The following is a 25,484-nucleotide window of genomic DNA, read 5'->3' on the forward strand; positions in this document are numbered from 1 at the left end:
AAACAGAACATCAAAGTATATTCCAGAGTCAACGTGACATAGCCAGAAATGTCATGGAAATCATATACTTTACCTCAAAGTTTTCTGAAAGTTCTGGGAAAAATTGCTCATACATTTTCAGTTCATCCATGGGTCTTCCCAACTCCTGTCTAGGTTTCAGTTTATTAATATCAGTCTCAATATCATCATTCTGAAAGATCACCAGAACAAATTAATCTTGCACCCAAAATTAATGAACTTCCGCAACTTTAATCTGAAACATTCACCTTCACTCCTGACACAGCCATGCTTTAAAAGATAAAATATCACTTTTCAAAATTAACTAAACTGCACCTTGAAGATTTAGACTGCTTAGTATTACTAGTATGCCTAATCCTCCATTTCAACAGCAATATTACAGACATCGACATTTTCTTGCTTTCATCCAAACTGATTATACACAGATCTCAGATTTTACATGAAATCCATGCATGTTCCCAGCACTGGAACTTGGAATATGAAGAGCTCACTTGATAGCAGTGACAACACAATACTGCTTCTATGGAAGATACTCCCTCCCTCAGGGCTCATGAGATCCTTGAATAAAATATGTCTTTCCAGTTCATGGACAGACAATTCCATTAACTACTAATTACTACTACTAATACATGTAACAAAAAAATACATAATAAGGCAGTTCTGACCAAATATCCATCCATGTCCCAACTGGCAGCTGGAGAAGAGGAGAATACCTTCTCTAAGTGGCACACATTAATCTAAATTCATCACGTCTAACTTCTCCGAGTAAGAAAAAGAAAGAAAGGGATACACACTCCTGTAAAACAGGATGTACACTACAACACATTTCACATAGAATGTATACAGGATATGACTTGAAAGGAGAGATCATTCATGTTTGAATACAGCCTATTCTTTACACTTCAGAGTCTGATGAACATCACCTTCATCACCTTTTAGTCCTTGTCTCCTCTTTTATTTCATAACTACATGTGTCTGGACAAAATTTCTATCACTTTAATCTTAACAACAGAAATTGGTGCTTCACACTAACAGTCATGGACCCTTTGCTTGTTGAGAAGTGTCTCAGAGTCCTTTCAGCGGAGAACCCAAAAGAGTGCAATTGATTCCACCTTCCATAAAGCAAAATTAGACATTCTCAAAGACATAGTACTACAAAATCACCATACCATCAGGAGGCAAATTGTACAGCTGAGCCACAGGACCACTGGCAGGAATAACTGGGAGAGGATTGATGTTTACCTCTACAGCTGGCTGAACTTCAGTTACCTTGCTCAAACACTGGTCAATCCCAGTCCAGAATGCTGGAAAAGGTTAGAGCAGCTCCTATGTATGGACAAGCTTATGTGCAAAAAGCAGGCTGAGATAAGTACAAGTTGGGAAGAGAACACTGCTAAAGGAGTCTGTGGTTCTGTTCTACTGCACTCTGGATACATCAAGTGAAGCAAACAAACTTTGGTAAAAATCCTGAAGCAATCTGAACAAGAATGGTTGCTATTTTCAGGCAGCAAGATCCTTCTTTAGGTTTCTGAAGCTTTTTTAATTCTAGAAATTGCCCTGAAAACTTCCTCAAACTGCTTCTAAAACTTAAAACGCATTTATATACCAGATTATATATTATTATATATTATAATAGGTTACAGATATATTTATATATATATATAATATTGTTATATTATATGGCAACTGATATTAAAAATTGCTATACCTGACTTTTACCTATTGATTTTGTCTCTACCAACCTTAAAATGTTGGTCCTTGTCATCGTCAATTTCAGTTTCAATTTCTGATTCTGTTTCAACATCATCGTTATCATCACTTTCATCTACTACATCATCCACTACAACACAAAAAGGTTTTGTAAGGCAGATTATACATTCAGTCAAATTATACATGCTCAAAGAAGATTTTCTGCAATTCTAGGTTTATCCTCCTCTTAGCTTACTCCTTGAAAAAAAAGAAGTGAAAACCAACTAGTAAACTAGTGCCGAGGGGGTTTTGTTAAGTTTTCTCATATTGTTTCCCATGCAGGAAATTTGCTGTTTGTCATTAAAAGGCTCATTCAGAGGTTTACAAATTATGCTGATTTTCTAATGTACTCAGAATAACTACATGTGCTGCTTTTACAATATTGACTATAAAAGACTATACTTTCAATGAAGCCAGACCTCTACCCACCTCCCAACATTCCATGTCTTTTAGGGAACTTTCTTCTTTTAAAGTACTATGTACCCTATTTCCTTAGGGTTTTCACTTCTTTTCATAGCAGATAACAAACCCATTAAAAAAAAAAGTTCACTTTAGTAAACTGGGATGCTTTTAAACAAGTACTATATACTACCAATCTACTATATTAAGCAAAGATTTAATTTCTGTAGGTATTGAAATGCACTTCTAAATCTATTTTCTACTTGAGGATAAAACATAAACATCTTTGAACTACTGGAGTCTGACCCTCATGAATCCCAATAGGATAGCTTACTTCTTTCAGACTATGATCACATTTCGTTTCAAGAGATACCATGAATGAAAAATACTAATAAGCTGACTTCGACCCTTCATTTTAAGAGTAACCCTCTGACAGCAACTTCATTAGTTGCTTACCAGGTCTGAAGCCGTTTCATCTTATTGGAACATGTATTAATTATCTGAAAATAATGAAAGATGTTCACAATGGGATGAGTCGATTTCCTACCAAAAACCATATAAATGGTCTGCAGTAGAGTCTTCTAAGAGACTGCAAGAGTCCAAGAAAGTAGCTCTACTTTCTCATCATGCAAATGAAGGAATAACCACAAAAATATAAAAGGCCAGTGCTTCAAATGGCACACATTAATCTAAATTCATCACGTCTAACTTCTCCGAGTAAGAAAAAGAAAGAAAGGGATACACACTCCTGTAAAACAGGATGTACACTACAACACATTTCACATAGAATGTATACAGGATATGACTTGAAAGGAGAGATCATTCATGTTTGAATACAGCCTATTCTTTACACTTCAGAGTCTGATGAACATCACCTTCATCACCTTTTAGTCCTTGTCTCCTCTTTTATTTCATAACTACATGTGTCTGGACAAAATTTCTATCACTTTAATCTTAACAACAGAAATTGGTGCTTCACACTAACAGTCATGGACCCTTTGCTTGTTGAGAAGTGTCTCAGAGTCCTTTCAGCAGAGAACCCAAAAGAGTGCAATTGATTCCACCTTCCATAAAGCAAAATTAGACATTCTCAAAGACATAGTACTACAAAATCACCATACCATCAGGAGGCAAATTGTACAGCTGAGCCACAGGACCACTGGCAGGAATAACTGGGAGTTGGAAATGGAAAGCACTTTTAATAGTTGGTAAAGGAAGGCGATTTTTGGGAAAACATTTTCTCATTATTAGGCTGGATGTATTGACGAGGGGATCAAGAGTTCTTACTGCAAGGCACTCCTGTTAACAGGAAAATGAAGAAAAATATTTCTCCAATTGAAAGACGAGATACATTTATATACTATTTACAAATAAACTGGCTCATGTCTTCTTTGACAGAAAGAAAAACTTCTACCAACTCGAATCTTTTTAAAAATCCAAACTTCAAAACAGAAAGGCATTTTCACCTCCTCTTTTTTAAAACTAAGTTCAACCACTCCTCCTAGAGACAGCCACAGCAAAATAACAGCTGGTACAAATTTAATTCTGTATGCTTTCATTGTTCCAGTGTGGTACAGAATATAATCCTTACTCCCATAATGAGGAATGACCATGAATCTCATAAAAGAAATATGACAGATCTGACGTCATTAGCCAAAGAGGCAAAAACAACAACATAAAAAAACCCTATCAGGATAAACTTACCTGTGAAGTGTTGTAAAGAATTTTCATCCCATTGGCATCAATAAACGCTTTTCTTCCCAGTTTGATGTTTGTAACATTTTTAATGCACTGTAACACTCCTTTACGAATCAGCATGTATCTGTGTCGACTATCATGACGGTGCCAATCAACATAAATCGTTAAAAGCACCTGCACGTATCCTCTGTCTACTGCTCTCCTGGCATTTGTTTCTTTGCAAAAAAAAGTTAGGAAAGAATATTAAAATTGTGCAGTGACTTCAATATTACTTTCTAATTTTACTTTTAATATTAAAATTCTTTTTATCCAAGTAACTGAATTGTTTCAATCTGAGTTGTATTTTAGCCACCTTAGCAGAGTTTGACATCAACCTAAACAGAAATCACTGGATAACTGAGATCAGTAGCCTAAACTTCACTATTAGAACATTACATCTAATTTTTACGGTTTACTAGAAGAACAGCATGCATTACACTTAAAAGGCTATTGTAAGATCCTGTCATCCAGTAAATTAAAAAAGAAATGTTTCTATGAAGTATATCTATCACTATCCACCCACACTGTCTAGATAGGAAGATTTGAAACAAACTTCACTTTCAATCCATACAGTTTTACAACTATCACTCAAGTTTCATAAGCTGAAACTACTCCTCCCCAATACTAGGTAATCAGTATGACAGCAGGAATACATAGTAGACTACTGTCATCATGAAAGGATTTACTTACATAAAGTTTATGAAGTTACAAGTTAAAACCACTAATGAGAAAACATCTCTAAACAAATGAACAAGACCTCCTGCTTTAAAGGCACATCTTTTGGACACTTCATCGCCCCCCCGCCCCCCCAATATTAAACTTTAACTGCCAATTTACAGAATAGAATACTGGCAACAATTTGGAAATACTTCTTTCCCTGAATTTCCTAAGGAGAAATTGCAAGATTTATAAATACACAAACCTGTAAGACCAAGGTATCACACTGAATAAACAATAAAAATACCCCTGTGAGAGTCGGTACAGAAATTTCCCATCATTTGTGTGGAATGGTTTTCTGCAAATCTCATCACATCTCAATTCTTATTCAACTCCACTAAAACTACTATGAATGCTATTGCTTTAACACAACTCTTTGGAGAAAATGAGTTTTTAATTCCTTGCTAGTTACAATGCTAGTTCAAAATCTGCAAAGATTACACTCATGAGGATCAATTGCTGCTGGCTGAGACAGTTGATGTCTGGAAACACACCATTGGTTTTGTTACCTTTAATTCCACTTCATGAGCATCACTGACAGATTTGTTATTGGGACCCAAGTCCTAATTACTGAAGTATACCTGTATTTTCCCTAGCCATCCAACAGATATTTTCAGATGTTTGTGTAAAAAAGAGGCACAGGAGTTAAGCAACAGATACGTAATACTGAATGGCTGAAGTGAGTGAATGTAAAAAAATACTTGTCCACCTTGGAATCCAGATCAGTTCTGCAGAAGCAGTGCAGCCTTTTTGCTGCATAACTGATGAAACAGTAACCAAGTATTAAACATACATGTATATACAACATAAATAAAGCACCAGAAACTGAAGATGAAACTGATTTCTAGGTTTCCTAGCCTTATTTTTCTTCTCGCCACTGACTTAATGTTTAGTTTTGCTGTGCTGATATATACACACACACCCATTACAGCTCAAGCAGACATTTTCTTGTAGTCAAACACTTACTTGATTTTAGCAATGCAGCAAGTGTGTCTAAAGCAACCCTGTCAACATAACAAGAAAAGTCAAAACAGCAACCAACCAGTAAGCTTAATCTACAACACTGTAAAACTATACAAAATATTTACTACTTACAGACTTATAAAGAGTCTAAGTTCATGTTTTCCTGGCTGCACTGTAGCACAGACCTCATGTTTATGTTTTACTTTACTAGGAGATCATGTGTATCTGCTGTATCTTAAGTCTGATGACAAAACTTAAAAATATCAACGCAATATCTATACAAACTTCTAGCTTTTGCAAAAACATTGTGACAATATAATGCTTATGACTGACACTCACTGGTTGTGATATTCTGATATTTGTGTCTTTGTTAGCAGCAGAACAAGTACTTCGACAAAGTAAAGGATATGATTTTAGAAAACTGTAGGTCAATACTGGCAGTATATGTTAATATACTCAGGAGCAATACCCGTCAATCTGTACTACAACACAAGATGGTTAGCATGAGATTTTTCTTGTACCCCAGCATCTTCTCTCAATTCAACTGAGCAACTACAGAATGTATATACTTATTTTCCCCCCTTTGTGAAGACAGACTTGATGCATCTGATCTTACACCATAAACAAGGATATCATGATTAGTCACACCACAGAATAGTATGTTCATACATGGAATTTTAGCTGAGCCTTAAAGAACAGGACATGTGTTTTGAACACTACTTCTGTGACCACGAATACCAGATTTTGATCACATAACGCTATTTCTTTTGTAACAAAGTAGAGTATGCAGAATATGAGATTAATACTTTGCTAATCAGATGAAAAATATAGTTTTCCACTAGTATGTAGTTCAAAAAGGTGGAGTATCTAAACAAAGGATTATCTTCAGTTACATCCATTTAGCTATTTTCTTAACCCTACATTCACTACAACCTCCACACCAAATCGAAAAACCCAACTAAACAAAAAACCCCAAAATCTACAACCACCACTAGAGAAGGAATCTAAACTCGCTTCATTCACCTACATAGTGATTTTTAATTTTTTTTTAACCAATAGCCCACTAGGCAGATATTGCTGGAGCTTGCTATTCTATGTCTTGTTCTTGTTCCAGATGTCTACTTGCTTTTCAGAAAAATGGAAATAAAAAGGGACAGTGTCACACTAAAAGCACAAAACAGATCACAGAATAAGCTGAACTGGAAGAGGCACACAAGGATCATCAAGTCCAATTCCTGGCCCTGCACAGCACCACCACCAAGAGTCATACCTTGTGCCTCAGAGCATTGTCCAAATGCTCCTGAACACTGACAGGCTTGGTGCTGTGGAAACGATGGGATTGTCTCAATCTACTTGTTATGACTTGGGGTTAACCACTGTACAGTTTCCATGCAGGAATGTTAGAGATAAAAACACAATGTATATTATTCTACTTCATTACTGAATGTCTACTACATTATTGAATGTCTCGTACTGCAACTAGACATTCAAGTATTTTGTGTAACTGTACTGGGGAAAATTAAAATGTCTCATATTTGTGATACTCCATCCCATCTCCCTTCACTTTAATCTTCAAATATTAATTGTATTTGAGTTCACCAATATTGTTTTTCATTTTCATGTAAGTTTTGAAAAAACATACAAGGTTTTACCATACAGTATATTAAAGAAATCTTACTTACTTCATAAGGCTAGTGTTCCTTTTACTAAAAGGGCCAATGATCTTAAACATCAGTTCTACTACTCCATTCTTTCCCAGAGATACTGCATTCACAGCTGAAAGTTAAAAGCAGTCTATTTTAATATAACGTAGTAAGAAAGGCAAAAGAAAAAGATAATATACTCGAAACTAAAATTCACATAAGTTAATTCTGAAGTACAGAAAATGCTGGACGTTTTTGGCCTTTAAGACAGTGACAAGCGGACACTACTCTGCACATAATTAGCATGATGATCCAATCCTGATAAAACTTGGAAAAGAAGAAAAATTAATTATTGCTTTACAAATAAAACTAGGTACTACTTCCAATGCAGGATTCTGCTTTCTTTGTTAGTAAGATACAACACTAAAAGAAATTTCTTTATAGAAATTCACAGTTTATTGAAAAAGCAGGTTTTCTAAAATTTCAGGTCCTATCATTTCCTTCTACCCTTCAGTATTTGGACAAACAGGTATATTCAGCAGGATTTGAAATAAAACAGTCTACTATAAAACTTAAAAATGCCAATTGGTACAGCTTTCCTGAAATACATGTCATGAATATATGTTCTCAGAAAAAAAATTATAAAAGTAATCTATTTGGAAGTGAGCAAAGGAAAAGAAATTACGCTAAGACCTATTCTGGAGACATATGTGCTTAAAGTATATGTATGAAGTCCAACAACCAGCTGAAAATACAAACTGCTGACACAGGCGCAGAAATTCCATTCCTGAGTGAGTTCGGCAAAATTTCCTAGTTTGTTCTCCTAACAAACTAGGAAAAGAGCAGCTAAGAATTTACTTCAATATATGCTGTTATCATGGCAGAATTTAGCACATGAACCCAAGGGGAAATTTCATTATCATTAGCAGCAATATCATACCAGAATCTAAGTAAAGTTAGGACTTATTCTAATAGTAACTGTACACAAACTTGTAGAAGTACTACTCATCAGAATATTACAAACTACTAATTTCTCTTTTCATAAAGAGTGAGGAATATAGAAAAATACAACCGATTTAAGATGTCAAATTAGAGAGTAGTCCCGTTTTCAGGATGAAGTAAGTTTTCAGATAAGCAATGTAACAAATGTAACTATCTGTATTAGACCTCATTTTAAAAGCATTTTACCTCAATGTCAGACAGCTAAACAGACAGCTAAAGCTTCCACATTTTAAAAATATTATGGCTTTATGAATTACAGCTGCTCATGTGAATGACCTGAAAACATAATCTTACAGATTATCAAGTCAGTTCTCTAGGGGGAACACGGCCACAGTTTTGATTTCTTGCACTTAAATAAGAAGATTAACAAGCATTACAAGCTCAAGTGAAAAAAATTAAGAGCATCTAACTATCAGCAGAGATATAGAAAGAACCACACTATTTTCATCAACTTTCTGCTGCCTGCTCAAACAACTAGGCTCTTGTGGAAGAATGTTAGTGCTATAGTGGAGCTCTTGAACAAAATGTAAGAAAAAGGTTAAATTAAAAAATAATTAGGTTAAATTGAAATATTTTCTGTGTTAACCCAGTTTAAAATTGGTAATAAAGAAACTAATAAAATATCAGAAATAAAAAACATGAAAATGAATAAAGAGAATAATTATTTAACTCTTAGTGCTTCTGCAAGCAAAAACTTTGCTTAGAGCTTTAAATATCTCGCTTGTTTATAGCTTTAAACATCAGCACTTATGCAAATCCAATGGCTCAAAATTCCACACATCCAATAGCACTGATCAAAAAATTACTTTTCTAGAATTTAAGCATTTTCAGGACTAAAGAGAAAATTCTCAGAGAAAAAACATAGTTTAAATAACTAACATGAAACAAGCACTCAGAGTTGATATTTTAACCTTATCTAGATAAAAAGCTTTATTCACACAGGAAAGAAAATAATTGTCTGCAATACTTACAGTTGGTTGAATAAACTCTTAATACTTGAAGACATGGCAATACTAGCCTGTGGTTCTGCAAATTATGCTTCACTAAATTCAATGATATGTTTAGGGCACCATTTATTCTTGCTTTCATACCAATCTTCTTGTCTAACATCAAAGAAATACAAGACCAATCACACTAATTTTGAAATTGTTAAAAAAATTAAAGTTAAATGACTTTCATTAGAAATAAAAGAATTAAATTCTTTCTACTAATGTCAACTTTGCTTATCTACTTTCCACCATTCTTTCCTCCCCTCTAATTTACTCTTTTTTTTTCCTTCTCTACCAATTCTGAGTATGTGGACGCTTACACAATAACCAAATAAAAATTATTACGTTTCAATTATAAAACTGTAATTAGTAAGCCATAATATCACCTTTTGGACCAATTTTTGCAAGAAGAGTATGAAGAAGCATCATTAGCTCTTCATTTGGTGGAGAGTCTTTACTGGCAGTCAAAAGCAGCTGTAACAAGATCTGTGTTCCTCCTTTGGTGACTAACACACTTGCTCTCCGACCACCACCTAGAAATTAAAATTGAACTGACACATCTAAAGCCAAAGAACAATTAAATATCTAAGATACAGTTATTGTGAAGTTAGTCTTTAGAACAGCAATATTTTCTTTACATGTGACTGCACTATGCAAGAACATGCTAGACTTTCAGCAACATAAACTATTGTGTAGGGTTATTAGAAAGGAAAGGTAACTTCAGTTGGTACATTCTTTCAATTCTGCATATGATTCAGCAAACAACAAAAAATGAAAACCAAAATAATGATAATTTACAAAAACCCAACAACAACAAAAAGTAATTAGGCAAAACAAACAAAAAAATCTGAAAAATAAAGCATAAATAAAATCATATATTATTCCTTAATGAAACCTTACCAACTGAGACTACCTCAATGAGAATATTCAATATATTTAGAATAGTTTGAGGATCTCTTGTATTCTGCAACAAAAAAGAGAGTTTTATGTTTAACACAGCAGTCTAATAAAACAGTTTGGATACTTAAGGCTAGGAGGAATTGCCATCACAAAATCAAGTAGAGCTCTGGATGTACCCAGTTAGCAACTATCCCACTATGCAGCCCAAATTAACCACAAAACCAATTAAAACACACTTTGTAGTATGGCACATCAATTAGAATTGATAGGTGACAAGCAATTTCTTAGAATATCTAAATATAAGGGAGAGAAATTCAAAAGTAGGTTACTTAAAGACAGTATTTATTCATTACAGACCAACATAAGTTTTGAAGACTCCACAGCATATTTCATAATACAAATACAATAATAAATACACATTTCATAATGATAAAATGCAAAACTGCTATGAACCCACAACCACAACAACTAAAAAAACTACCTCTAGGGTTGACAGGATAACTTCTATTCCAGTGGAACCCTTAGAAGTCATCTCCTTCTTGGTTTTTTCTGTCAAAGAAAAAGATTAATAGTGGCTTGCAGAAAAAAAAGATATTATCCTCTACAAATTGACATGAAAATTTACACTGCCAATAATAAAACTTATTAAAAATGCATATATGTAAATAGAACTAGGTAAAAGACTTAAGGAATTTTAAAACTATTTTTTGTTTTCAATTGTTCAACAATATTGTGATGGTCTAGGAAAAAAGTAAAGAAAAGTAACAAAGCTGCCTTCCAGATACTTCTACTTTTCATACATATATACACAGACATCTATACATATGAAGTGAATTATTATTTAAATTACAGGTATTTAGCAACACCAAATGGACTCAGAACTACCAATACTATACTAGTTACATTAAACATGGTCTTAAACAAACGTTTTCAACAATAAGTGAGAAAAACAGATGGACAATCAAATTCACTAAACATAAATTTAAGTCAATCAAGGACATACAAGAAGCAAGGGTCAAAAGGGAAACTAGTAAAACCACAAAGCTTAGATAATTACCTTGACTCTGCACCAGATGAAGGATCTTTGAGGTAACATGTCTGGCATGGTCTGATTCTCCTACTACAGAGTCCAAATTGATCTTCTCCAGCTGTGACAGCAGGGCTATAGTTCGAGAATTGGCAGAAACACTAAAAGAAAGACAGGATTTTTCCATCTAAATCAAAGCGCAAAAAAGCTTCTAACAACAGAAACTCAACCAGAATAATGAGTGTGGCTAATTCACTGGCAAATTTTATCTGGATTGGAAAACAGTCTTAATTCTCAATTCTGGCAAATTTACAGATTTTGCAAAGCCTGCACTGCAACAGACAAACTGTATGTAACAGCATCTCCAAGAGCAACTGTGAACAGGGAAATCACTTGCAACAAGCAAAATGCAGTTATAGGTACAAATGTTGTTCATCTATGTCATCCAGAGTGACTTATATTTAATAATTTCTGTTAAGTGACAGGATACCCTATCAAACCTGCCATCAAGGAAAAACTGGCTACAAACAGTCCAAAAGACTGCTTGTCTCACAGGATGGCATTTCAGAAAAGGAAGAAAATAATATCATTCATGAAGTGAGCAAACTAGCATACACCAGCTGAAGAAAAAGAACACCATTTTGAAGAAAAAAACTTAGAAAGGTTTCCAAAATTATCACCCAAGTTTGGATTAATTTTGAATACAAGAGTATTTAGGCCTGCTGTTGTGCGTTTATGCTGGCCACAGGCCAGGCACCCAGCAAAGCCACTCACTCACTCATTGACTCACTCACTCACTCCCCTCTGCAGCTGACAGAGGAAAGAAATTTTAGCAAAAGGTTTGTGGGTTGAGATAAGGACTGGGAGAGATCACCCACCAAATACTGTTAGGGGAAATCAGGCTCAGCTTAGAGATACAAAGCCAATTTATTACTGACAAAATCAGAGCAGGACAATGAAAAGTAAAAGAATCCCTTAAAAACAGCTTCCTGCCACCCCTGTCTCCTTCCAACTCTGCCTCCTACCCCAGCAGCACAGGGAGACAGAGAGTGGGGTAATGGTCAGCTCATCACCCAAGGCTTCTCCCACTGTTCAGGGAGGAGGGGTTTCCCTGCTGCACTGTGGGGTCCCTCCCACAGGAGAAAGTTCTCCATGAACTTCTCCAGTGTGGGTCCATCTCACTGGAACAGCTCTCAGTGACCTGCTGCAGTGTGAGTCCATCCCATGGGCAGCAGTCCTCCCAAAACTGCTGCAGCCTGGGTCACTGCTCCACAGGGTACAGTCCTTCAAGGACAGACTGCTCCAGCACAGGGCCACCCTTGGGTTCACAGACTCCCTTCTGCATCCATCTGCTCTGGTGTGGGTCTCTCCACCAGCTGCAGCTCTCCTCCACCATCTCTGCACCCCCATGAACCTCCATGGACTGCAGGGGCACAGCTGCCTCACCATGGTTTGCACCATGGGCTGCAAGGGAATCTCAGCTCCAGTGCCTGCAGAGTTGCTCCTCTCACACATTCTCACACTACTCTTCTCTAGCCACAATTGCATCTGCACAATCACTTTCTTATCTTTCTTCTGACCTTCCTAGCCTTGGCCAGCAGTATGTCCATCTTGGAGCCACCAGGGATTTGCTCTGCTGGACATGGAGGAAGCTTCCAGCAGCTTCTCACAGAAGGGGTGCCCTGCAGCCACCCCTATGCTATCAAAACCAGCAAACCCAACACTCCTGCCAAAAACAAAACATTGCCTTGAAAATGTATTTTAGTGTAAGATGCCACTTCAGTCCAGGCATTCATATAGATAAGTAGATTACAAAGAAAAAATTGCTCTAAGTGTTTATTTTAAACAGAGTCAGTATATAAACTGTTTTCTTTGTTCTATACTTTTAGATTGTAACAATTACTCAGAATAGTTTTGAGATTCACATTCCTACATAACAGTAATTTTTAAACAGATGTTTAACATTCAATTGCATTGTAGTCATGCAATTAACTACAAGAAACTATGACTTCCATGAATTAACTACCTTGGCTTTTCATTCATGACACTAGAATCCTACAATAATCAACAATAATTCATTCTACACACACATCACTCTATCTACAATAAAACTAAAGTCTACAATACTAGCTTTCTGAATACAGTCAGTTTTGTTTACAACAATGAGGAATTATTACTCCTTGATTTATATCATACATCTGTGTAAAGGTTTCACACTTAGATTAACGCTACTAAAATGTTAAAATCAAGGGCAAAAGTTATACAGCCAAGAAAGCAAACTGATATAAGAGTTGCACAGGAAACTGCTTCAACCACTCTCACTTTTCCACACTGACATCTAAATAAGAAGCATAACCAAAAATTAATTTCGAATTACAGACGATACTTAGAAGCTGATAACAAAAGGAACAATGAATTTTTATATGAATTATAGCTCTTAAATGAAAGTAATTTTATATTGTGAAGTAAGCCTATCACCTTCACAGGCATTTGCCAGACTTTGATTTAAAAAAAAAAAAAAATTTAATTATAAAAATTTTAATTATTAAAATTTAATTTAGAATCTTTAGTCATTTTTAAATCTAAATTAAATCTGTCTTGGGTGCTGAAACATTAATTTCCTCATGTAAGTAAAGCATAATCACTCCAATCCTTTCTCATCATCTAACATCATGGAGAATAGTACAAAGCCATTATTATTTGCATAAGCTTTCTTTTGTTTATTTCTGCTTCTCTATTTATCCACTGAACTTGAAATGCTCCAGAATTGACCCAACACTGTAATGAAATCCACAAGCTCTGTTGATCCGATACACAAACTGACCAACTTGTTCAGGATGTTATGTTCAGCTCCACAACCAAAACAAGTAAGAGTCCAGCCAGCCCACATAAAAGCCAATGTGTAAGAGTGCTGCTGCTTCCCGTGTCTGTGTATCACCTCTACTGAGGCAAACCCCTGGTCCCACAATGAAATTAATGTAGTTTGGAAGCTGAAAACAAGCCAAGAAAATAAAGCTGATGCTCAGTAGGAATAATAATTGTAGTAGTAGTAGAAGTAGTAGGATTAGTAATAATAGCAGTAACAATAACAATACTAACAACAACATTTTTTAAAAAAGTTTTTGCAAAAATAAAATTTATTCATAGGCATTAAAATGTCAGAGCAAACCTGATTTTTGACTGCTGCAGCCCGGAAAATTCACACAACACTGACACATGGAAGCAATTTACCATGTACAGGAAGCTGGCATCTAACATAATTCCTCCACAGTTAATAAAAGCTTTAAATGTTTAGGTAGGGTAAGTAATTCTCAGTACTGAGTAGTATAACAACTTAAGTTCTAAAATTTAGAGTTATAATCTCCCCCTGGGCACAGAGTCTCTATCAACAGCAATAAGTGCTTATTACAGCAGAGATATCTTTAAAATTATTTTAGGCTATTAATCTTGTATAAAGTTTTCCAACATAAATACAACTATGTCTCATGTCTTCAGCATACACAATAAAGCATCATTTTAAAAAAATAACACAAGCCGATGCTGAAATACAAATAAAATACTGATTTCCTCTTAGTTATGGCTGAGTTTTCTTCTTAAAACAAGAATTACACTTTTATTTACCAATATTCTGCACTAATCTGCATAGTGGTTAAAAAACTATTTGACAGTTCTCAATGCCTGCACAGTACATCAAAAAGACCATAGGACAAGAATTACAGCAGCCAGCCAGACATACAGCAGCAGTCACTAATATTGCTGTGACCACCCCATCTGACCTCAGAAGAAAACAAAAGCACAAGTTGTAATGAAACTCTCTCATACTTGTAATGTAAACACGTATGTTTTGACTACTGAAACCATTCAGCACCCAAATCTACAAGACAGTTCTCCAAAACTGAGAAGCACCACGAAATTCAGTATTTTCAATCCTACAACGAGAAACAGAATGAACTCTGTCCTGTCAAAGGTATGTTTTCTCTCAAGCTGCCAACATTGCAGAACCTCAAATGAATACCCTGAAGGCTGTGGCCAGACTTTCATGCTGACCAGACACAGAGACAACAGCAGGAGCCCAAGACCCAGGAGGAAGAGCTGAGACTTTCCCGTGCTTGGACTGTGAAGGCATAAAAGCAGCCATGGGGTTCTTTTGTTGGTGGTTGCTCCTAGGAGGCACCAACTTGAGATGTTTCTGTTTCACTGCACCATGACTAAACTGGTTTGTAGAACGAGACATTGCAAAGGGAAACCTGGGATCAAACTGGTACAAACGCAACGCAGACCAGTCTCAAGAATTCTGACTGGAGTATCCAATATAGATTTGGGTCATCACCCACCAAACTAGAAGACAATTAAATATGGTTTCTACTCAGTCAAAAGTCACTATCAGAAGGAATGGGATGACTCAGACTGACCTCACACACCAACATCCAGCTGTGCGAGTCTCCAGCTACAGGGAGTGCCTGAGCTCATCACTGATGCTGGAGGGCAGCAGAAACTGTAAGACACTAATGTTCCCATACGGTGAAGAACCTTCTTTTTATTAGGAGTGACATTTTGCACCCCAACCATTCTAAAGCCTTCTCATAATAGCAGTCTGTCACTGAGTGTTACAGAGAGTCTCTATTACCTTTAGTTATTAAAAAACATGACTGAAGAGCACCAGAAGAAACTTCTTAACACCATAAAAACCCTTCTCTTCAGATATGGATAAACACCAGAGCTGCTCTTCATGACATATATGTGCCAAACCAGTCCGTGATGATCTGCAAAAATCATTCGATAACCAAAGGCAATCTCATTCTTTGTATCCGTTCATTTGAAAGGCATTCTCCCTGAAGTTTAATATTGTCATTTCAGGCACTTTTTACTATAAATATGACTGTCCTTTATCTGTTCCAGTGACCTCTTTAAGCACAGTACCTTGCACATATTTCCATCAAATATTCTTAACCATTTTCTGCATTCCACAAGAATATTTTGAAATAATTTGGTGCTCCAGTAGTTTCGCAGATCTTTTGAGCTTCAGGTTATCTGTAATTTTAACAACTTTCCTCTCTTATAGCTCATTAGTAAAAAAACAGAATATTTCTCACCATTAGCTGTAATCAGAAAGATGGAGAGCACATCCAGAAGTAAATTGTGCTCCGTTTCCTTCTGACAGCAACTACCACTGATCTGGTATCCAGTCAGTGCTCCACTCTGTCCAAAGATAACCAATAATTATTTTGCTTTGATAGATTTGCATTTTCTTTAAGCATCCTGAGGTGAAGTTTACCAGGCTTAGTTGATCCGGTACAGTTCATGTCTCCACAGGCAGAAAACTCTTTCTTTATCCCACATTCAAATGCTATAGCTCAAAATGCCCCTCACACCACCACTTTGTCTGCATTAAGGAAATGCCCTTGTCCTTATGTCAACTGTTACCGAAACTCAGAACGTGACTCTAGCTAACCAGAGGGCTTTGCAGATTTCCTCCTTCTCTGGTCAGGAAAACCACAAGTAGATAATAAGGCAGCATGCCTGGACAGTGAGGAACAGAGGACTTCGGGGCTTCACACTTGGAAGAGAACTACCTCAACAAGAAAACATCTCAAAGAAAGATCTCTCACTACAGGGATACTTCACTTTCAAAAGATTTAAGCATTTTAACTCTGATCATGAAGAAGTGCTAGATTCCTAATGCCCCATTACTCACTGTATGCCACCTTCACCATCCAAATGCTAAAACACATCACTGTAGCTTCTATGTATCTACCCACAACAAGAAAGGTAACTCTAAGCCACGGCTGCTCATAAAAACTCGGCTATCTTAGAATGGTTTCTGCCTATTCACCTTGCAAGAAGCCTTACAAAATATAACAGTCAAATGAAGAATGTCATCAGTTTCTCAATTGTACGTATTTCCTCTGAAACTCATGTTTACAGTCAGCCAGCACACAGAAGTATTAGGGAGTTCCTTCTTCCCCCACAGTAAACAGATCTGTATTTTGGCACGTTACCATGAGTCTTTAAACCTATTTTAAAACAGGCAGGTTTCTCATGAGTTTGTTCGTATCTTATTCCAACACAAATAATTTCAAACTATGTTTTTTTTTCTCAACCACAGTTACCAAGTAATCATTAGAGAGCTGACACTCCTGATTAGTTTGTAGCTATCCTTGTACACTATAACTTATGACTTAGGGAACAACTGCTTTGAATTACAGAGATGGAAACTTTCATTTTGTCTCTAAGTAAAGAAGAATAAATGGCACTTAAGTAGCAACTCTGCAAACAGCTAATATTCTTTGTGACAGTATATTTTATGCATTATATTATATTTGTAGTATTTTCATGAATACTTATTCCTGATAGAGAGCTTGCTTTGCTTTTCATAATGCCTAAGGGCCTAGTCTACCACAGGAACAAAACATAAAGAGCTTTTTTACCATTTCTTTTGATCTACCCCTCATAAAACCAGTAAAAACCAGTATGGTATCAACCCTAACCCTGTTCTACAAAAGTTCAGCAAAAGTAAGGATGATTCTACATACAAGAATTCAAAGTCCAATTTTAATTAGATACCAAGATACAAAGATAATTCATAGTAGAGCATGTTCTTCATGAAAATTAACCTCCTCACACAGAAAATAACTGGTAGTTCAGAAAACTAAGACTGAAGCCCAAATATCCAGTTTTGCTGACTTTAATTTTTTTATCTGATGAGATAGTTTGATTTAACGTGGCTTAATCTGTGCTACCTTAAGAAAAAAGTAAGAATGAAAGCCTTTAAATAGTTTCCTGATGCTTAACAGCCTTCCAGATGATTTTTTCACAAATTTCTCAAATACTAGCTAAGACAAATTCACATGATAATAACAAACACAGCTTTTCAACCTGACATCCTCTGCATCCCACATCTGGCTTGTCCTAGCTATGTGTTGGATTGCAAGATTGTTGCAGGATGACACACATCTTATGACAAATTAATGGCGTCTTATGCAGTATTATAAACTTCTATAATTCCTTCTGTAGAAATAACTTTGTGTTTTGCCAATACGTGCATAAAATTATGAAATAAATTAAATTTTCCATTAAATTTAATATATATTTTATATTTGAACATGTCTAACACTAACTGAAAATTTAGATTAAAAATACATTTATTAAATATGAAGGTAATTTGTGTTAATCAATACTGACTCCCTCAGTGTTCCAGGACACTAACTTGCACACCCCTATTCAAGACCCACAATGTGTATTTTATTTATTGTCTTACTAAGATAAAGATATTCCTACTAAGAAGATAAAGGTATTCTTACTAAGATAAAGACTGTTTTTTCACAAATGTCAAATAGCTTGATGTCAAGAGGTGACTGTAGTTTTAAATTTACCTTTTTTCACAAGATGTTTTTGCTTTGTTCATATCGGAAATATGATTCTTCAAATCACCATCTCTGACAACCTGGAAGATATTAAACAGGAATATATTATTGACATCTTTTGTTCTTTAGAGAAGAAATGCTGCCACCATACCGAATGTCCCTTCACTAGAAATGCTAAATTAAGTTAATTCACACTGATTGCACTTTTCCACACTGTCACAAGCTCTTCTCCCTTCACACTATTTGAACCAGCTTTTTAAATAAACTATTGCATTTTTAGTACAGCGTATGATTCTGCATTATAATTTAGGCCTATAAAAGTTCAGAAAGTCTGATTACAATAAAACAGAAACTTGTACCAGTCATTTACTATACACTATTCTCCTGTCAGTGACAGAATTTTATCAATGAAAGTTTTTTGCTGAAGCCAGTAAATACACTTTTTCAACTTTCTTAACAATACCATGAGATGCCACAACATACTGGTTTCTGACTACTATTTTACGAATCTACAGAATAACTAAGGCCAGAGGCACAGTGAGAAACATGGAGTATTTGGTGTTCTTATTTAAGCAAGACCTCAATACATTCCTTGGACAGAAACCATATCGTGCCAAGGACTCAATTTTCCTATCCATCTAAGGACATAGTGTCCTCAGGGCACACCGCTTCCTCAAATGGTGCCTCCAAGCAATTAAGGTTGCAGTCTACAGGACCATTAACTGAACACCAGTATTCCATCTGAGATCTACTATGAATGACAGACTAATACTCCTACTATGAAAAAAAACTATTTTCCAAGAGCAGCGTGGTTTATTTAAAGGTAGGACAAAGAGAAGAGAGCAAAATGGATGTTCAAAGGTATGGGTGCTGAGAACGAATAAGATAAAGCACTCTCTTCTTGGGAAATACAGGCAAGAAATTCAGCCAACTACACACGAATAGCTGCCCACCCCCCTCCCCATCCTCTTCTCCCCAAAGAAACGTGTAAAGCCTCTCAAAAATCCTTATTGTTCAAACATGTAAAAAATAATCAGGTTTTTATTACAAGTAAATTCCCCTCCACTGCTAAAAGCCTAAAGCAGATGAAGTATGAGATAGGTTTATTTCCAGACTTACCTGAAAGCAGAGTCTTCTCCCAGCAGCCAGGAAGAAAATACTTAACAAGAATTCCAGCTTGACTCAAGTTGACATGTGTCCTAGCTTTGTCCAAGTGCCCTTCAGGTGTAAACTATCTTGAAATCCTTTAAACAAAGTAAATAGTTACAAGAGAAGAGCTGTGTCCCCCACATTACTGACAACTTCATGAATTATAAAGTCTGAATTATCTCAACAAGGTTGCAGGTCTTACTGGGTGGAAATCAGACCCTTGGATTCAAGTAACCAAGAGCTGTTTTGCTTGCAGCAAAAGTAGGACCTGCTGTCATGCAGATGATGAACTGTCTGCCAGCGCCAATCTTGTCTGTATATTATTGTGTACTGAATTGCTGTACAAGTGGAGACAGCTACTGAGCTGAACCATCTTGAACTGCAAAGTCTTTGTTTGCCTAAATTCAGCACAAAGTATTTCAGTAAGCACTAAAGTGCTTGCTGATGCTCCAGGTCAAGAGGAAAAGTCAAGTAAAAAGGAAAAAGCACAAGAACAAAGCAAAACAAAACAAAACAAAAAAACCAGCAAAACTAACAACAGATAAGAAGGAACAGGGAAAAAATGGAAATAGAAATGCTCACAGAGTAATCCAGAGAGTTGTGGTGGGTCATCTATACATACTAAAATTAAAAAAAAAAAAATCTCTTTAACATTTGACTATGTAATGCAAAAAACAACTTCCAATTTGATTTTAAACTTTTAATAGTATCCTTATTTTGAATAAACACTTGATCGAAAGCTAAAGGCAGAAGGTGAATGAATTTACACACATTTTAAATAATACCAGTTGCCTTTCAGTGATAGCAGAGCAGACAAAAAAATTAGCATCAGTTCTGTTTGTAAAGGACCAACAGCAACTGAATGAAAACACTTCAAGTTGAAGGGAAGCAGAGGAGAGCAAGAAGTGCTGACTAAGTAAAACTCCAAGCCAATAAATGATGGATTCTCTGCAATCTCCCTTTGCCTCTTCACCTTGCTGGTGTTTGCTGGTGAGATGTTATCTCATCCATCCTCCCATTTGGACAGGGGAAACAGGAAGTCTTCACAAGATCAGAAAGCTGCACTGTAGTAACTGCTGTAATAAGGCTATCAACAATACAACAAAATAAATGGCCTGTATGGAGTTATATAAAATTTTCACATTTTCCTTCCTTGTCAGAAAAGCACGTATTTACCTCACTCCTTGGTGAACTCTTAGTCACTGAACCACTGAGTCACCTTCTTTGCTGATTCAGCTTTTCAACACCCTAAAAATTTGACACTGACAAAGTTCATGCAAAAGCGAAGAGCATATCCCCTCCAAGTATTTACCTTTCATATGAAATTTTGGCATTTGCCAAAATCTAAGAATAACATGTAATCCATTGAACTCCTAGCTCTTGGATAAATACTCTAATTACAAAACTACTCTACCAAGCGGCAAGGATTTGGCAAATCACAAAGCAATTTTCCTTTATTCAAAACAATGGGCTAAAGAAATGAACTCACACTGTTTCATTCAAACGTCATATTCAGGCACTTCTATTAGGCTTTAAAGGGAGTGCCCACAGAGGACTTGTACAAACTCCATCCTCTTGAATACTAAGTTGATATATACATATGTACTATAAGAATATCAAGATATTCAGCCTCTCCAAGGCAACAAGAGTTCTGGTCAGATGTCATAACAGGATTCAGAGGAGATTTTATTGACACAAGTTCTGTGACTCCCAACGTAAAAAGGATGTGGACTTGCTGAAGCAAGTCAAGAAGGGGCCAATAAAAATGACTGGAGTGATGGAACAATTCTCCTATAAAAAGAAAGGCTGCAAGAGTTGGGATTCTTCACCCTGGAGATGAGAAGGCTCTGGGGAGACGTTAGAACACCTAGAGAGACAGAGTATACCCGAAAGCAGTAAGAAATAGCCACTGCTATTAATACAGTGGTGCAGTCTCCCCCATCTCATTCTCTTGCACCATAAAGAGGACCCCCCATTTGCAAAAGTTTCAGCAATTATACCTTAAATAGCTCCTTTGTCTACTTAACCCTTTACTCTTTCATACCTAACATATTGTTTTCCAGTTCTGTGTCTCAAATGACAACTTATACAACAACCTTTTTGAAAAAATGGTTGGTTGCAGGTTGTTTATTTTTTTTTCCCCCCAAGAATGCAGCTCTATTTTAATGCCATACAAACTAGCAAAGTTATTGCATGGGAACAATTTCCTTAATAAAAAACATGACACCTAATATTTGGTAAAAAAAAAATCTCATAAACTATTTGGAAATGTCAGAGTTATTTGTACAAACTGCATTATATCCTAAAAGCTCAATCCATGGAAAAATCCATAAAAGCTTTGGTTACCTATAAACCATCCTAAAACTCTGGGGAAATCCTTCAAGCTTCACAATTAAGATGGCAAACACTACATTGTACTCAATCACAATCCAGTAAACAGAACCATATATATAAAGAATGATAATTAATGTGGTAGTGAGAATGTGTTTCCTAAAGTTGACTGTTTCTAGCCCTGAACTTTTACAAGCACCAGAAAACAAAAACAGAGACTTCCCTCTCCACGCCGAATCTTACACTGTGTTTCATAGCAATTACAGTCTTAGTCAATAGCCCCGAGAGAGTCAATTATCAGGACCAGCTGGTTTTTAATTGAATTGTAAAATAGGATGGAATGGCATTGAGTACACACCGAACAGCTATCTCTTCCTAAGACTTTAATATATAGCAGTAAAAAATGCTGTAGTGCCATCAAAGTATTATAATACACCTAAAGTACCTCAGCAGTATTTTTCCATGAGAAAAGGTTTGTTCAAGGTAGTAGAAAAACTAGAGATATTTTTCTTCCAGATGTAATTTTACAACTTTATGTGCAAATGCAAAAACTAATCCCTTACCTAATGACTACCCAACTCCTCCAAGAAAAAAAAAAAAATAGAAGTTTTTAGTGAAAGAGAGTGTAATTTGTAAACCTAAAACAAAATGAAAAGGCTAACAACCTTCACTAGAGAGGAAGGTTTTCACAAAGAAGAAATACTTTTGAAAATCAGTTATTTGCTGATATATATATATATATATAATCAGAATATTTTGCCTTTCCCTTATGCCATTTGCTATAAATATTTATAGTAGGGAACAAAAAAGTCAGCTGATTAGCTCACGCATTGCTGCATTATAGCAAAGTGCCAATTTTTTGATGTGACTAGATAAACTGCAGCATATAATCAGACATTCAAAATTACATCTATAAAACTTCACAGATGACTGAAGCACCGAAGTCTTTTACAGCAGGCTGCCAACTATGTCATGCAGCCATTACCACCAGTCTTCTTGACTATAAAAACAAAGTCTGACAAAAGCAACCAAAAAAACCAGGCAAGCAAGCAAGAAAAGCATTTGTTGGGAAAGGAGCAGAATAAAACACCAATACTTTATTTCTTGCCTGGAAGGAAGCTCCTAGAAAGTTACTGGCATTGCAAGCATAGGGTTACTTCAAGATATGACAAACTTGCTGTCATCAGGGTCACATAGTATCACCTTCAAAACTTGTGTGATTTAAGCTGCCAGAAATACTGCAAAAGTCAGCTACTTCTTACCCAGCCAGCATAACCCTTTGATGAGATAGAAGGTGAATGGCACACAGAGGGAGGAGGAAGCAATAAAAATAGCCAGAAGGACAACCACAGCAGAAATGAAGTATTTCCCTACACCAAGAAATTAACAAGAACTGGAAACCTAGCAACTTTTGCCAGCTCTTGGAAAAGCTTAATACAGTCGTAAATGTCAATGTTAGCAATGTTAGTGATAATCAAAAGTGAAGTCTGAGCTTTGGCTTTGAAAATGTTTTGGGCTGCACCAAGCTTTGGATACAAAGCAAAACACGGAAATATATGTATATATAGATAAACAATGCCAGAGGTGCTTTCTAGCACCTAGCCCAGTGATTGTTCCTCTGGGTTACACTGCCTTGATAGTAAAAGTCGGTCTGTAAAAAAATCAACGCAAAGATCTACACTTCCTAGTTCACAAACTTCACAAACTGAGTAAAGCAAACCCTCAATCCTGGTTTTAATCCAGATTTAAAAAAAGGAAAAGATCCGTGGGCTCCATGTTGAAGATTTATCCACTCAAAAATACTTCAAACCCTTCAACCTCACCGGTGTGCAGAAACACAGTCATAACACTCAGAATACTCTCAGCAACTGTTCTCACTTTCAAAATGTTGACTTATACCATTTTGCTTATGAATTGCACTTGGAAAAATTAAAACAGTATTACGTACCTCAGGTATGCAAACCCCTGAACACCCTGTCTCTCAGAAATTTTAACTTTTCTAAAAGATGTAGTGGAATTTTTTATGTGACTTGTAGCATACTAAATATCTTAAGAGTGACGTTTTCAGGACTGTTGCCTCTGCAGCAGTCGCAAAAGAAAGGAAGTATGTTTAGGTGCTCCCTCCTCTGTGCTACTTCCAGTCTTTCTATGGTTTCTGCATTTCCAAATGTAAACCATACTGAATCATCCATGTGTCCAGGACACACAAACTGGATAGTTCATAATCTTCCTGATGCTTAGCATAGTTAAGCTGCGGATAGTGGTAGGGCCTGAAAGCATACCCAGAGATACACTGCTGTTACCAATCTCTCCTAAGCACTCACACAGGCAGCTGCCTTGTTTGGCACTGACGCTCATTCCCAGAAACCTAACTTCCCCTCTAAGTTCTTTAAGGAGTTTCAGTACTTCAATTACTACAGGTATACTCCAGAGCCAGGGCGGCTTGAATAGCACTCAGTGCTTTTGGACATTTGCAATTCGTCTCACAGGAGCAATCTCCTAAGAGCACGCAGCTCACAGATACTGGAATTCAAAGAGACGTTTCAAGTAACATATCAAGAGGCAAAAAACAGGTGATCCCCAACTATGTCTGTCAGAGTATCACCATGAATTTTAAAGACTGCAAAGCTTCTAATCATGAGACACACTGCTGACAAGCTGCTGGGTGAAATGCTGGATGTCTTTCTTAAACTAAAACCTAAACACAGGGTGAAATAGCAAACTCGTTCTGTAAGCTAAAAGGACTTCAGCAAGCCCTTCTTTTTCTCTCTACATGTAGCTTCTTACTACACGCAGTTTCAGGGAAGTTGCTCCTAGCAGCAGTAAAATAACTAATATAAATCTTCTGCCAGTACAACTGAATATTTTTCAAGCTCAAAAATTTCAGTTTGGAAAATAATCTATGAACTTCTTGAACATGCGAATTAAAATACAAGTACTGCCACCTTCAACACCTGAACTGAAAGCTAAGCCTGAGATCAGGTATTGCTTCACATAACATGTATCAGATGTCGGTTCACTCACCAGGACTACTCCTTGGTTTGAGATAATTTCCACACTTTTTTTAAAAAGTAGAACAGAAATTTTTTTTTTTTAGTGAAACTTAAAAAAATGTATTTTGCTTAATTTATACTAGCATAAAAAACAATCACAGTAGTGAACTGAAACATCAGGAACAATGTCTTAAAATTATCTTGATATTCAATAGGAAAGGAGATCATCTTGTCACACCAAGCCCAAGACATAAAGATATTCCAACACAGACTTGCACTCACAACACACAGCATGGAGCGTAATTTCCAGAAAAAATGGTCGTAAGTATAATTTCAATGAAGAATTAACCAAAAGGCGGGGCTATCTCATCAGCAACATCCACTCACTCAGTGTCACACAAAATACACACTGAAAGCTACCTGCAAAACAGAGAAGCCTTTTCATGAAATATAACCTATTAAGGTAGTGAAGACATGTATTTCTTTAAAGGAACATCATTCAT

The 25,484-nt window shown here is 36.2% G+C and overlaps 1 protein-coding gene across 5 annotated transcripts in view; it reads right to left on the reverse strand.

Moving 5' to 3' along the window:
* The window catches only part of AGTPBP1 (ATP/GTP binding carboxypeptidase 1), a 57,743-nt gene extending 37,545 nt beyond the window's left edge, over positions 1-20,198 (reverse strand). For 4 of the 5 annotated variants that reach the window (XR_010745832.1, XM_066339300.1, XM_066339299.1 and 1 more), the window contains exons 1-12: positions 18,518-18,623; positions 11,175-11,305; positions 10,599-10,666; positions 10,118-10,181; positions 9,604-9,750; positions 9,200-9,331; positions 7,266-7,359; positions 5,587-5,624; positions 3,871-4,079; positions 3,288-3,465; positions 1,761-1,858; positions 74-190 (exon numbers count right to left, since the gene is read on the reverse strand). Coding sequence is in view for 4 of the 5 variants with exons in the window: in XM_066339300.1 (XP_066195397.1) it covers positions 74-190; positions 1,761-1,858; positions 3,288-3,465; positions 3,871-4,079; positions 5,587-5,624; positions 7,266-7,359; positions 9,200-9,331; positions 9,604-9,750; positions 10,118-10,181; positions 10,599-10,666; positions 11,175-11,305; positions 18,518-18,549 (1,308 nt within the window). In the remaining variant the exon portion in view is untranslated. Of the gene's footprint in view, positions 1-73; positions 191-1,760; positions 1,859-3,287; positions 3,466-3,870; positions 4,080-5,586; positions 5,625-7,265; positions 7,360-9,199; positions 9,332-9,603; positions 9,751-10,117; positions 10,182-10,598; positions 10,667-11,174; positions 11,306-18,517; positions 18,624-19,627 lie in introns of those variants that run through there. The other variant, XM_066339298.1, reaches the window with a different exon arrangement.
* Between the last annotated feature and the right edge of the window lie 5,286 nt (positions 20,199-25,484).

This window comes from Sylvia atricapilla, chromosome Z, assembly GCF_009819655.1.
Source record: "Sylvia atricapilla isolate bSylAtr1 chromosome Z, bSylAtr1.pri, whole genome shotgun sequence".
Taxonomy (NCBI): Eukaryota; Metazoa; Chordata; class Aves; order Passeriformes; family Sylviidae; genus Sylvia; species Sylvia atricapilla.